Source organism: Macrobrachium nipponense, chromosome 8 (assembly GCF_015104395.2).
Source record: "Macrobrachium nipponense isolate FS-2020 chromosome 8, ASM1510439v2, whole genome shotgun sequence".
NCBI lineage: Eukaryota > Metazoa > Arthropoda > Malacostraca > Decapoda > Palaemonidae > Macrobrachium > Macrobrachium nipponense.
Genome location: NC_087203.1, coordinates 52168919 through 52183467, shown reverse-complemented (window position 1 = coordinate 52183467; position 14549 = coordinate 52168919). Strand labels below are relative to the sequence as shown.

Sequence of the window (14549 nt, the reverse complement as noted above, 5' to 3'; positions counted from 1 at the left end):
TGGGATCGTCCCCCAACGAACAAAAGTTTTCCATCCTTCTGGAGAGGAACGTTGCAAATAGGTCTACTTGAGGCTTCCCCCAAAGAGACCATAGTTGCTGGCAGACTTGTGAATGAAGGGTCCATTCTGTTGGAAGGACCTGGTTCTTTCTGCTTAATCTGTCCGCTCTTATGTTTCTCCCTCCTTGAACGAACCTCGTCAGGAGTCGTATCCCTCTTTCCTCCTTCCAGATCAACAGATCCCTTGCCAGCTCATAAAGGGAGAAAGTGTGTGTCCCCCCGTTTTCTGATATATGCCAGAGCCGTGATGTTGTCCGAGTTGACCTGGACCACCACGCCTCTGACTTCGATCTCGAAATGCTTCAGTGCCAAGTGTACGGCTATAAGTTCTTTTGCGTTTATGTGCCAGGTCTTCTGTTCCTTCGTCCAGATGCCTGACACTTCCTTCGTCCCTAGTGTTGCTCCCCATCCCGTGTCCGACGCGTCGGAGAACAACACTAGGCGAGGGTTCTGAAGAGACAAGGACATTCCTTCGTTCCTTCTTAGCGGCTCTAACCACCATTGCAAGTGGTGTTTGATGTTCTCCTCTATGGGAAAGGTATCCATAAGATCTCCCTTCTTCCTGTTCCAATTTCTTCTTAAATGGAACTGCAAGGGTCTCATATTCAGCCTTCCTAGAGAAACGAACTGCTCTAGCGACGAAAGGGTGCCCAGAAGACTGAGCCATTCCCTAGCTGAGCTTCGTTCTTTCTCTAGGAAGACCGAGATCTTTTCCATCCCTTTCGTAATCCTTTCTTGGGATGGATATGCTCAAAAACCCCGAGAATCCATCCGAATCCCCAGATAGACGATAGTCTGGCTGGGGATCGTGTGAGATTTCTCGAGGTTCACGAGCAATCCGAGAGATCTGACTAATTGTAGAGTTATCTCCAAGTCCTCCAAATACTGTTGTTTTGTGACTGTGCCTCTTATAACGCCAGTCCCGTCTTAAGGCTAAATCGATATCCTCACCCCCTCCAGATATAGCCATCTTGCTACGTTCCTCATCAACGCCGTAAACACCTGAGGAGCCGTCGAGAGGTCGAAGCACAGAGCCCTGAACTGATAAATCCTTCCCTGCACCATGAACCGAAGATATTTCTTCGACGAATGATGCAGGGGGACGAGAAAGTACGCATCTTGAAGGTCGAGGGAGACCATCCAATCTCCTGGACGGAGAGCAGAGAGGACCGAATTGGGTGTCTCCATGGAGAACTTCGTCTTCTCCACGAAGCGGTTCAATGCACTCACGTCCAGGACCGGCCTCCACCCTCCCGAGGCTTTTGGCACCAAAGAGAGGCGATTGTAAAAGCCCCGAGAGTGCGGATCCTGTACTCTCTCGATGGCCTCCTTCTCCAACATCTGCTGTACCAACCCGAGAAGGGCATCTCTTTTTACAGGGTCTTTGTATCTCGCTGACAGCTCCCTCGGTGTCGTCATCAATGGAGGTCTGTTCCTGAAGGGGATGAGGTATCCTTTCTTGAGAACTTGTAGGGACCAAGAATCCGCTTTCCTTGAAGCCCATGTATCTGAAAATCTCAGAAGCCTGGCCCCTACTGGTGCTTGGAGGACTGGAACCTCATTTAGGATTCTTTCTCAGGACTCTGATGGAAGATCTTCCTCTTTTCTCCCCTCCTCTCTTCCTTGGGGCTCGGCTAGAAGTTCTACCTCGAAAGGGCTGTTGGGCAGTTCTTGGTTCCCTCTTCGCGACAGGAGCAGCTGGTCTAAGCTTCTTAGCAGATTGTACCAGCAAATCTTGTGTTGCCTTCTCAGTAAGCGTGTGGGAAATATCCCTCACTAACTGAGAAGGAAACAATTGTTTAGACAGAGGGGCGTATAAAAGAGAAGCCCTCTGTACTGGAGAGACTGCTTTGGTCAGAAAAATACCATAGACAGACCTCTTCTTCAATACTCCTGCCCCGAAAAGGGATGCCACTTCAGCCGATCCATCCTGCACCGCCTTATCCATACAGGCCAGAACGCTATGCAAGACTTCTGGCTCTAAAAACTGAGGGTCTTGCGTCTTCTTGGCCAAAGCCCCAAGGGACCAGTCTAGGAAGTTAAAAACTTCCAAGACATGGAATATTCCCTTGAGGAGATGGTCCATTTCGGACATTGCCCAGCTTGTTTTGGCCGATGGAAGTGCGTGTGTCCTCGCCGAATCCACCAAGGTCGAGAAGTCCGCTTCAGCAGATGAGGGAAGAGCAAGTCCCGTAGATTCTCCTGTGCTGTACCAAATCCCTCTCTTTCCCGATAGCCTGGAAGGGGGACAGGTAAACACAGTCTTTCCCGCCTCCTCCTTGGTTTTAAGCCAATTTCCGAAAGACTGCAAAGCCCTCTTCATTGAGATGGTTGGTTGCATCTTCAAAAAGGAGGAAGACTTTGCAGTCTTCGTACTTGAAAATAAAGACCGAGGAGAAGGAGGGGCAGCAGGACTCAGGGACTCTCCAAATTCTTTTAATAAGAGGGCTGTCAATGTCTTACAGTCTGTAAGACCTGCCCCCTTATTTTCTTCAGAGTCCGAGACATCTTCTAACTCTTGCTGAGTTTTATTCGGAGATGAGTGCGCAACTGGAGGAGGAGGACTCCTCTCTCGGGAAGGTGAAGGGCTCGTAGCAACACCGACTACAACCTGACAAGGGCTACGGCCGCCTGTGCGACGTCTTGAATCCCTGCCAGGCGAAGGCCGATGTTGTCTTTCTACACTAAGGCCCTCCTGACAAGGACGATGGCCGCCTGTGCGACAACTCTCGTCCCTATCAGGGGAAGTCCTTAAATGTCTCTTGCTTCTCTCAGAATCAAGTCCTTCCTGACAGGGACTACGGCCGCCTGTGCGACGTCTAGAGACCCTGTCAGGCGGAAACTGATCCTGAGAAAAATCCCAAAGAGGAGCCTCCAAGTCCGCTTCAAACTCCGATAATGTTTCAGAATCATAGCGCCTGAAGCTTGGTCCTTCCAGTTCAAATAAGTCTTTGCGCCTGCTTGTCATATGATGGATGTCAGGCGCTCGACGCTTGCTAGAAGGTTTAGGCTCTTTACGCCTAAGATCAGGCTCTTCAGGCGTTTTACGCCTGGCTTCAGGCTCTCCAGGCGCTTTGTGTCTCATTTCAGGCGCTCTAGGCGCTTTGCGCCTCGATTCAGGCGCTTCAGGCTCTCCAGGCGCTTTGCGCCTCGATTCAGGCGCTTCAGGCTCTCCAGGCGCTTTGCGCCTCGTTTCAGGTGCTTCAGGCTCTCTAGGCGCTTTGCGCTTATTTTCAGGCGCTTCAGGCACTCTAGGCGCTTTGCGTCTCATCTCAGGCGCCCCAGGCGCTTTGCGCCTCACTTCAGGAGCTTCAGGCGCTTCAGGCTCTTTGCGCCTCACTTCAGGCGCTTCACACGCTTCTCGCCTCATTTCAGGAGCCTTGAGTTTTGATTCAGGTGCCCTAGACGCTTTGCGTCTCATTTCAGGAGTCCTAAGCGTTTTCCTTTTTATTTCAGGAGTTTCCCACGCTTTGCGTCTGATTTCAGGAGTTTCAGGCGCCTTGCTTCTGACTTCCAAAGTTCCAGACGGTTTACGCCTCGATCCAGACGCCTCAGGCGCTTTCCTTATAGTAGGAGATTCAGGCTCTTCTCGATATTTATATAAATCCTCTCGCCTTGACGGCGTTTTGCGCCTGACAGGAGCCTGACGTCTGGCTGGCGCCTCGTCCGAGCTCTCAGAGAGTTCCATAGGACGGGATCTTTTAATTGGAAGGAATTTATCCTTCCTTCTAGGAGGATCCTTCTTAAGCACTCCTACTAACAAAGAAATTTGCTTTTGCATATTCTCCAAAATCTTCGTAGCTACGTCCTCTTTATCAATCTCCGATGAAGGAGAAGGAGCTTCCGAATAAACCTCCTTCCTCCTCTTTTCCGGAGGATATTCTCCCGGAAATTCTTCAGGGCTAGAATAAAATGTTGGAGACTTCCACGATCTCTTCGACGGTCTCGATAATCTATCTGAACTCCATCCTTTCTTCGACGACGAATCAGATGAAGAAAAACACTGTTTCAGGACGTCTTTCCAACGACTGTCCTTGGCAGTCTGGGACGCAACTACAGAATCTGCCGAGGGGACGCCTGACCGGTGGGGATTCTCTGAAACCTCCCTGCGGCTTTCAACATTTCTTCTCCTCTGGGCTTGGGAGCTTGAAAGAGGTCTAGGCCTGGGAGCGAGACAGAGCCGATCAGACGCACCCTCCACTTCACTGGGAACACTTTCACTGCACTTACCTTCCAGTTCCTTTAGTTTACGCTCCATTTCCAGAAGCGAAGCTTTCAGACTCGCAATTTCAGATGTTGAACTTGCCGAATCCGATAATTGTGAAGGTAAAGCTGCATGGGAGGAAACAATTGGGTTAGAGATAGGCAATTGTCCGCTAACTGGCTCGTTAGAGACCGACCTACTCACACTCTTGGAAGAGGCTTTTCTAGCCCTATCCCTTTCCAACTTTCTCAAGTAGGAATCAAGCATCTTCCATTCCTCCTCATTCAAATCCTTGCATGCATTCATCACATGTATTCAATTGTGAGCATACATTCCCTCTACAATTCTTACAAGTGGTGTGAGGATCTACCGAAGCTTTCGGTAGCCTCACATAACAACTCTCATTCACACACACTCTGAACGAAATCGAAACGTCAGACATTATGAGAAAACTCCAAATCCAAAATCCAAAAAACAGTCCACAATAGCGTGTGCCAAACCAAAGATCCAATACGTCACCAAATAGCAGTCCAAAAGATCAACGGCGTAATGAAATTTGAAAGTCAAAGTCAGGAGGAACTAGCAAACGATGTTACCAGTACCGGCGACAGAGAAAATCTGGCTCAAGATGGTGATGGTTCCTATTCCTGCCACCCAGCGGCAGGCGAGTAGATCACCTGACCTACCTGTAGTGTGTGCCGCGAAATTTGAATTTCTGTCGGGGACGACGGAGTCTATAGCTAAGTATATATCTGACAGGGAAGTTGAATGTATGAAACCTTCAATTACAGCAGCTGTACTCAAGAAAAAGCATCTTGATCTGCTTGGGAATGTCACTGTTCGTACGGTACAACACTGTTTGCAGCATGACCAGGGACTATCGTGCTGCCGTGCTGCAAAGAAGCCGCTCCTCACAGATGGCATGAAGAAGAAAAGGCTGGCTTTCTGTAGGAAATATAAAGTCTGGACCAACGAACAAAGGTGTGACATTATGTTCTCAGATGAATTAACCTTCAGAATGGTTAGAAGTGCCAGCAGTGTTGTAAGGAGGCCCAAGAGTGCGTCCCGATATCATCACAAGTTTACCATAAAAACCGTGAAGCATCCACAGTGTGTTATGGGTGGGGGGCATTTACTGGTAAATTGGGTAGAGCTGGGTTGTATTTCTTGCTGAAGGGGGATACAATGAAAGGAACAACATATTTAGAAGTGCTTAAGGACCAAATGTTAAGTTTTTACAGGTAACATGATCCTGCATTTTTTATGCATGATGGGGCTCCACTGAATCCGTTGCAGCGCATCACGTGGGTCCAACACGGCTAAGCATTTTGTGCGTTTCAATCAACTATCATAATTCAAATACAAGTGGCCCCACACGGCACATAAGTGAGATTGGTGTCAGATGCGTTACCGGACTGGACGCGCAAGGAACACAACGTTTTGTTTTTAGCCGCAGTTGGACGCATCTCCGAGCTGGGGTCCACATGAAGGAAGAATTTGTGGTAGACTTACAACAACCTGTATTTGAACCACCTGCCCAACTTTGATTATGAAAAAGGATTCAAGAATTTTTTTGATTATATTCTAATGGATACATTTATGTAAATACCTTTGTTTCAGAAGTTACTGTATCAAAGTCTTCAGTTCACACACAATCTACGTATCTTAATTTTTGTATTAAATAAAATAAAGTGCAACTTTACAAATTTCAAAATCAGTAATCCTTCCCTCAGAGTTACTACAAGTTTCTTACGTTGGTATTGATCTGTAATTGGTATCAAATTTTGATATTCGAGATATAATGCCCTCGTGAATTAAGTCAAAGGTTTTCGGCAGCATCCGACAATATAAAAAATACTTGTATGGATGCTGTCGTAACTTATGAGAGAGTGTTGCATATTCTCCACTCTTTCCTCATTCTAAAGTTATGTCATAAGTCCAGATATTCCTACTGTTCAACGCCTCAAATTTGGTTGACAGCAACGAGTCAAAGCAAAACCTACATGATAGCAAGCGCTGCTGAAGTTTGAATTGTCCGTCTTATAACTGTCACTCGTTTGTCTGGTTGGGCCACACACGCAAAAGACGGACACGCTTGTAGACGGACGAGGCTGCTTTGGCAATGTTGTACGCACACGACGGATTCGGTGGGGCCTTAGCCTAAGACAGTAACAAAGTGGCTTGCAGAGAACAATATATCTGTTTTAGTGTGGCCAGGCAATTCACCTGACTTAAACCCAATTGAAAATGCCTGGAAAGTTATTGAAGACAAAGTTACAGGTGCCCAGCCCTCAAATATGGCTGAGCTTAAGAATGAGATTAAGTTGACATGGTGCACTAAGATGGACCCTCAATATTTCATGATCCTTGCTGATTCCATGCCTGAGCACATCCAGGCCGTATTGCAGGCTAAAGGAGAGATGACAAAGTATTAATTCATGTACTATTTGAATAATACATAAGTACAGATTTCTGTTTGTTTAATTATTCACAGTAGTTTGCTATTATTTTGTAAAATATGTCAACATTATTTTTGCAGCCACTGTAAAGTCACACCCTTCTTACAAGCAGAGGGTGTGGGGATGAATGATAGGGGAGCGAATGTTATGCCCTTGGCCGTCGACCCCAAGACATATGTGCTGGGGGAAGACTGCGAATGCAAGTCTCTTACAAACCTGGGTTTTTATGTTAATAAATATCAAACACACTTTATACAGTATACACAAGAGGTAAAAAAAAAAGATCCCTCCAGGAAAAAAAGGAACTTAACGACAGTCAGGCAGAGCTCACAAAATCATGCCTGCATCATACGACAGCCGAAAGCAAACTAGAATGATTATGTCCAGGCAGGCGGGTATTCCCACCTAACAGGTGGTTGTTACTGCCTAACCACCTTGTTCAAGAGTTTAACGGCAGTTTTTCAGCTTCATCGAAAGTCATTTTTAATGTAAAGGACTGATGGTTTGTATATTGTGTAGGAACAATCTCAATATCCTGTGGCATTGGTTGGTTTAGGTTAGGTAGTACCACAACTCTATTATTTACCTTAATTATTTATCTTCACTTTCAGTTTCTTAGGTTAGGTAAGGGTCCTGGTACAGCAAAGCAACCACTCCACTCAGGAGCAGACCCAGTGCCGTAGGTTAGTTCAGCCGGAGGAAGGGGGCCCAAGTTTGCTCCAGACCAAATAAGATCTTACCCAGTTCCCTTAATCAGGTTAGATTTAATGCATATTCATTTTGCGTCTCGCCCCACCCCAAAACCCCACTTTCCTACTATGGTCCCACATAACTGTGTGATAGTACAGTGATGCTCAAATCTCATGCGACATGACTACATAGGATTTTGTTCAAAATTCACTAACTGGCAACCTAGCATGCTCCATATTTATCTATTATTTCAATACGGAAACGCAATTATTGCATACATTACTGTACAGCTATAATATGTTTCAAACTATATTCATCAGAAATTATTTCCAGGGTTACGATGCATATTCCAGGGTTATGGCGCCTACAACGCTGATCTGGTGGCAGAAATATGACACCAAAAATGCAAAACAATCAATAATTGAAGTTTTTTTTATGAAAATGCAATAAGAATGCAGTTTACTTAGTTTTGAATGCACCCAAAGCATTAGAAGTATGGTTTTCTTAGGATTTTTGACGATGTTCTGCCTTACAATGCGTCTCAAGAATGGAACCCGTCGTAACCCGGGAACTTCCTGGGCAGTCCCCGGGTTACGACGGAGGTTCCGTTCGTGAGACACGTTGTAAGCCAAAAATCGTTGTAAGCCAGAACATCGTCAAAAATCCTAGGAAAACCTTACTTCTAATGCTTTGGGTGTATTCAAAACTATGTAAACTGCATTCTTATTGCATTTTCATCAAAAAACCTTCAAATATTGATTATTTTGCACTTTTGGTGTCATATTTCTGCCACCAGATCAGTGTTGTAGGCGCTGTAACTCTGGAACATCGCTTTAACCCCGGAATGTTGTAAGCCGAACCCGTCGTAACCCAGGGACTGCCAGTTTTTGGTTTAATTAGATTTACTTTGGGGATCTTATATAGTTTGTATTACATTATGTTCATGGTTGTTTCAGGTAATAATCTACTGAAGTTTAAGTTGAATAAAGCTTGGGTAGCAGCAGACAAGTCTTTTAATGTCACAACAAAGAAAATAATATTTTAAGTCAGTTGAAAAGCAAGTGTTCCTTCACCTTGATACTAATACTTATGATATTTTGATTAATAACCATCTTCTCCATATAATCAAAATCTTCATCATCTCTTTACAAATAAAAACATTAGTAACATTACATTTCGAAGGCTTAGAATATTTTTTGGGGGGCCTATAAATCATTCTGCAACATACGGGCAGCTTAAACACAGCCTCAAACTTCAACATTCAAAGAAGACTTGTTTTAATTCATATTCCTACTTTGAAAATGTTATGACTGTTGAGCTTATTAGGTCTACTGTCATAATGCTGCAGATGTAGTTATGTTGTCCAATCCAAGGAGCATGATAAGAGTGCTTTCATTGATGGCACCGCTAACCTTATCACACCGCACTTTGAACTAAGAAACATAAAAAAAAAATCAGTTCAAATCACACAGATTACGAACCATACCAATGCATAAAAGGATCATATTTATATAACCATAAAGAAAATAGGGCTAGCTATGAATTCGCAAACTTGTCGACATGCATGACATTAGAAATAAAAAAAGTTTAACACTACCTAGCAACGTCACGTTGAGTCTGAGAATCTGGACGATACAAAAAGAATCATGTCGCATGAGATTTGAGCACCACTGAACCTAGGTTATACTACAAGGGTAAACAACCGCAGTCGATCCATCATCATTGTATGGCTCGGCGTTATTCACTCGATATTTAATTGGTGAAACAAGGATACAATTACATCTTTAAGCATACCATTCAAAAGATTGAAGTTTCATCAACATAATGTGATATATGAAAGCCCCATACGAACTAAAATAAGCATGTGAGCTCTTCATAAAATATGTTTTCAAGGCAGTTTTGAAATCCAACATGGTGGCAACCTCATGACTTGCCGTTCATAACCACAGACAATCCACCATCTTTCCCAGCACTCATTTGAACAATGTTAGCGTATATATGCGACGTTTATTGACCTTACTCAAGATTGCAGTTGTAATCAGCACAATAAAACAACTTTTTGTTGCCTATATTAGTGAAAGTATGAAACTTTTTATTCCCGGGGTCAAGGTTTGAACTGAAATTCATTTTTACCTTGTAATTGGTGGTTTTATCCTTACTGCCATCACAACTGAAACTCCACAGTGCTTATTTGATTGTAATTATACACATTTGGTCTTAATTCACTCCAAATTGCACTTGAACTATGCTGCGGTTCCTGGTTCCTAAGCGCTCACCCCACAAACTGTTACGGGCAGCACACGAGTACTTTAATTTTACTTTGTTACTTCAAAATGTTTATTTAATTCATGTCTATTATCCCTTTTTTGCAACCAAATTAACCCCGAAAAATTACAGATATTTCTGAAGTATACGAGCAGACGACGGCAAAAATGACTCATCATTTCCAATCTAGTGGAGCTTCACACATACGCCGATGCATTTACAAACTGTTTCTATGAATTCTAGTTGTCATAGTAATGCAGTAATGATAAAATTGCTGTATTATGTATATATATACTACAAATAGATACGCTAATTTCACTTATTTCTCCGGTTTTGTGCAAGTCTTATACCCGGTTTGGAGGGTAAACACATACCAATTGACAACACTGATAAACAATTGAAGAGTGCGAAGAATGCCAGAGGTACCGTTCACAAGCAAAACTGTTGATATTTGAGTCAGGAGTCTAATTACTTTTTCAACAACAATATTTTCAAATTAATAATCATGAATATGTAAAAACATTTATGCAATTCATGACCTTATACTGACGTTTAACTATTTATTTAAATAATTATCTAGTGCATGCTGCTGCTTCTTCTTCAACTAAAAATCGTAGTTCCCTTGGATAAGTAGTGGTTGGAAGTCGGTGTTTACGATTGTTGTGATGAAAGTGCCCTAGCATCTATGGGTACAAGTGGTGTGCGGATTTAGCACAGGAAATGGGAAGTTTGTTGACACAAGCGACTCCGCAAACATCGAGATGGCGTCAATCTTCGAAACATTTTTAGTTGTAAGTAAAAATTTTGAAAGCATCATGGGGGTAGTTGGGGGCAGTGTGCACTGCGTTTGGTCACACTCTTCATTACCCTCTGTTTAATCTTAAAACATGGCCTTAATTTCTAACTTTGGAGAAAATACTTACTTCGAAAGGAGAGTAGAGGTCTCGAGCTGTTCCTCTCACCACTAAGAACTCATGATTGATGACCATCTCCGGTGTCAGGGCGTGTTAAAGTACTTTTTCGGAGGGTGGTCATAAACGCGGTAGTCAGTAGGTTGGCCAGTCCAGTCGGTTGTTTACCCTTTACTAAAAGGATCCAGCAACTATAAAACTAACCTACGCACCTGCTAACGAAATGTACATCACAGATGTTTAGCCTAAAATAAACATCAGAATGCAGATGTTGGTGTGACAACCTACTTGGGCGGTAAAGGGAGGGGGTCAATGATCCCCCAGCCAGGTTAGGACACAGCATTGAAGGTTAGGTAATGATGCTGGTCATTCTAAGCCCTCATTCCGCGGTAAAGTAGACTATGGCAGTTGACGTTTTCCTAAGTTATTTTACTTACTGAACAAAAATTTAAAGTAATATTTATTCGGAAGACTGTTTACCTAACCCCCAAGGGCCAGTACTGAACACGGCGAAATACATTGGACGCCCCAATCCCTAGTGGATGTCGTATTCGCGGTTACGTTTCTTACAGAGTAACCCAGGGCCCAGTACTAAACACAGCGAAATACATTGGACGCCTCAATCCCTAGTGGATGCCTTATCCGCGGTTACGTTCCTTGCAGTCCATGCGGAACTATTCTTTAGAATTACTTTGCAAAAAACGTAACCGCGAATATGACATCCACTAGGGATTGGGGCGTCCAATGTATCTCGCCGTGTTTAGTACTGGCCCCTGGGGGTTAATTACAGTCGTCCTAATAAATATTACTTTAAATTCTTGGTTCAGTAAGTAAAATAACGTAGGAAAATGTCAACTGCCATAGTCTACTTTACTGCAGAATGACGGCTTAGAATTACCATGATGCTTTGTCTGGTTGGGAGGGAAGAAAAGGAGGGGGAGGGGGGAAGGAGGTCCAGAAGGGCAAACTCCCTCGGCCAGTATTTCTACAGAAGCAGTCCGCATGGACTGCAAGGAACGTAACCACGGATACGACATCCACTAGGGATAGGGATGACCAATGCATTTCGCCGTGTTTAGTACTGGCCCCTGGGGGTTAAAATACAGTTGTCTGAATAAATATTACTTAAAATTCTTGTTCAGTAGGTAAAACTGCATAGAAAAACAGCAACAGCCATAGTCTAGGCCGCCACGGATAAGTACCCTAGATCTACCCCTCGGCCACATTAGCTAGCTACCCAAGTCCGGGCTCCTTGGATAGGTAACTACTATTGTGGGTATTGGCGGTTTGTTGAAGTGAAGTGCGTGGGGCACTAGGTACTAGGCTAGTAGTCAACTCGCAGTCGCATACCACCTCGACACCATCCTTCCACATGACTACCTACCTAAGGTAGTAGCTATGGCAGCACCTTAGCTAAAGTGGACTTGTCTATTTACTAGCTACCTACCTAGTAGGTATAGGGTACCTAGGTATAGCCTAGCTACTGGGGTACCTAGCAAGTAGCTACTAGCTAGGTAGGGTACTAGCCTACTTAGGTACATACCTAGGAAGTAGGTATACCTAGTAGCTAGGTAGTACTAGGTGCGTATTCACGTCTCACTCACCATGAAAGCTGCATCTTAGGATACCCCAATTTGACACGAACGAAACCTATGTCTCTCCGAAGTTCCTCTTGAAAACTAAGGAATTTTAACTTGCAGTCTTCTTTCTTTGTTGCGCCCAACTCTAACGTAAAAGTTGACAGTCCTTCAGCATGACGATGACACAGACTGAGTGAAGACTGAAAAACTAAACAGCTGACTTAAACTAAACATATGGACACGTTCGATGCGACAGTGTACCATGACACTGAATTTTCATCTAAAAACGACAATTGCAACTTTTTATCAATGATATCCCAATTTTTATTGACTCATAATATTACGGAAAGGTTCTGGACCGTGATCTAAAAATAACTGGCTCACAGAAAAATAAATTATTACTTTGCATCGTCGTGGTTTCCCGTCGTTTTGTTGACCACAGCGATGAATTAGATTTTCACAGTATTTATGTAGTACCTACACTGACCAGAGTTTAAACATTTAAGTATCTAGGGCAATGCAAACCAATATGCTTTATCGACCCGAAATTTATATGGGGTTAACTTCGCATTTAATAAGTTACACTCGTACAGTCAATTATTCAAATACATCAGCTGTAACTATAGTAGATTCACATTTAACTGTGCATCTGATGTCTAGGACAGTCCCTTACTACGCTCCTGATTGGCTGTTAATTAGCTTATCAACAGACAATCAGGAGCGTCGTAAGGGACTGGCCTGGACATCAGATGTACGGTTGATGTGAATCTAATATAGCGATTAATTTTTTATAATGAATGTATTTGGTGTTACGGTTCTATCTATAACCCTTAAGATAATAATGGACAGCCTATCTAACAGTATAGTCTTTAGTTGTCTGCCATTTTAATTGTCCTCTGTTTTTACCAATTACCACCAAATTAAACAGGATAACCATTCAGATTTGTTTGTTAGGCCATTATCTGAAACGAGTTTCAGAAAAATAAAAGAGACAGTGGAACAGTAACAATCCACGAATTCTGTTAGTGAAGAGTTGTCTCATATTAGTGCTCAAGTGCCTTACAAATTCTCAGGTGATGGTGCACCAAGTTCATCGAAGAAACTCGGGACCTCACATCGATGCAGTGCAATTGTTCTTTTCTCTTCAGATGAATATATATATTCTGTGGTAAATATCGAATTACGAAGCAATGAAAGGTAGAACATGTATTAAATTTATGACAAAACCAGCTGAGGAAACAATAAAGAATGCAGCAGAAGAAAAACAAGACGTGGACATTCTGATTAAAGTTCGAGGCATTGATTTGGTGGTGAAGGATGCTCAATATCACAACTCCTGTCAAAAAAATTACACGCAAAAAGAAAATGCAAGAAGAAAAATCATAAATTTTAAGTAATTTGTATTTTTCCTAGCTATACTTACCTCGAACTACTTTTTTTTAGGAGAATCCTGGTTATTCCCTCCTGACCTCCAGCCAGGTATATGCTCCAGGGTCGAAGATCACGACCTCAGACCTGCAAGTCCTTTCCATGCCCCTAGAGCTCCTGCCCTCAGATATGTGGGGACGGAAGGGTGGGCGTAAAAATTTTGTAGTTCGGGGTAAGTATAGCTAGGAAAAATACAATTGTTCCGATACGTAATACAAACCCTCGGTCCTTTAACAATAGGAAGGTAACTAGCGGCAGCTGGAACGGTCGTAAGCTTCGAACAAGGGGAGAACGGTAGTTAACTGCTTGTCCGATAGTGCGCGCGCCACGCGCCTGAGAGCCGAGAGGTGAAGAATCACTTTTGCTTTCAGCCGCGTGTGTGGAGGACGTGTTCGTGATCTCTCTCTGCCCACTTCATCGTCTTATGCTTTGTTTATATTGTGTTTCCACTACTGGTTTGTTTGGTTTGAAAATGAATTGTAAGTACTCTGTTTTCATATTCATTAATTAAATAAATTGTGGGTCAAGAAATGGAGCTATCGCCGTAGATGCGGCGGTTTCCGCTCTTTTCCTGAAGTTGATCCTCATGAATAATGTTCTCGGTGTCGAGGGCGGGAGCGCGCTCGTGCCGAGTCGTTTATTTCTGGGTGAAATTGTGAAATGAAATTTGTAAGTACAGTACTCTTTTTCATTTATATTTTGCCCTGTGCGCTCGGGGCCGAGGGCGCGAATGCTCGCGGCACGAGCCCTTTAAATTGTATGAAAGTGAACGCAAGAGCAGTATTCCTTTTCATTTTCATATATTATTTGATTATGGATCAAGTTTTCCGCTCTTACCCGGGAATTGATCCTTCCCCTTTTATTTTGCGTGAAAGTGGAATCGCAAGTGCAGTATTCTTTTTCATTTTCATATATTATTTTTGATTGCATCAATATTCATTTTGGATCAATGT

The 14549-nt window shown here is 43.4% G+C and overlaps 1 protein-coding gene across 3 annotated transcripts in view; it reads right to left on the bottom strand.

Annotated features, from left to right (window-relative positions):
* LOC135222776 (autophagy protein 5-like) overlaps nt 1-14549 on the bottom strand; it is a 172781-nt gene that overhangs the window by 86026 nt on the left and 72206 nt on the right. Inside the window, exon 1 of one of the 3 annotated variants that reach the window (XM_064261036.1) lies at nt 12193-12420. The exons of 1 other annotated variant lie outside the window; for it this stretch is intronic. In XM_064261036.1, the coding sequence (XP_064117106.1) occupies nt 12193-12195 (3 nt within the window). In that variant the 5' untranslated portion in view covers nt 12196-12420. Of the gene's footprint in view, nt 1-12192; nt 12421-14549 lie in introns of those variants that run through there. One more of the 3 variants, XM_064261033.1, reaches the window with a different exon arrangement.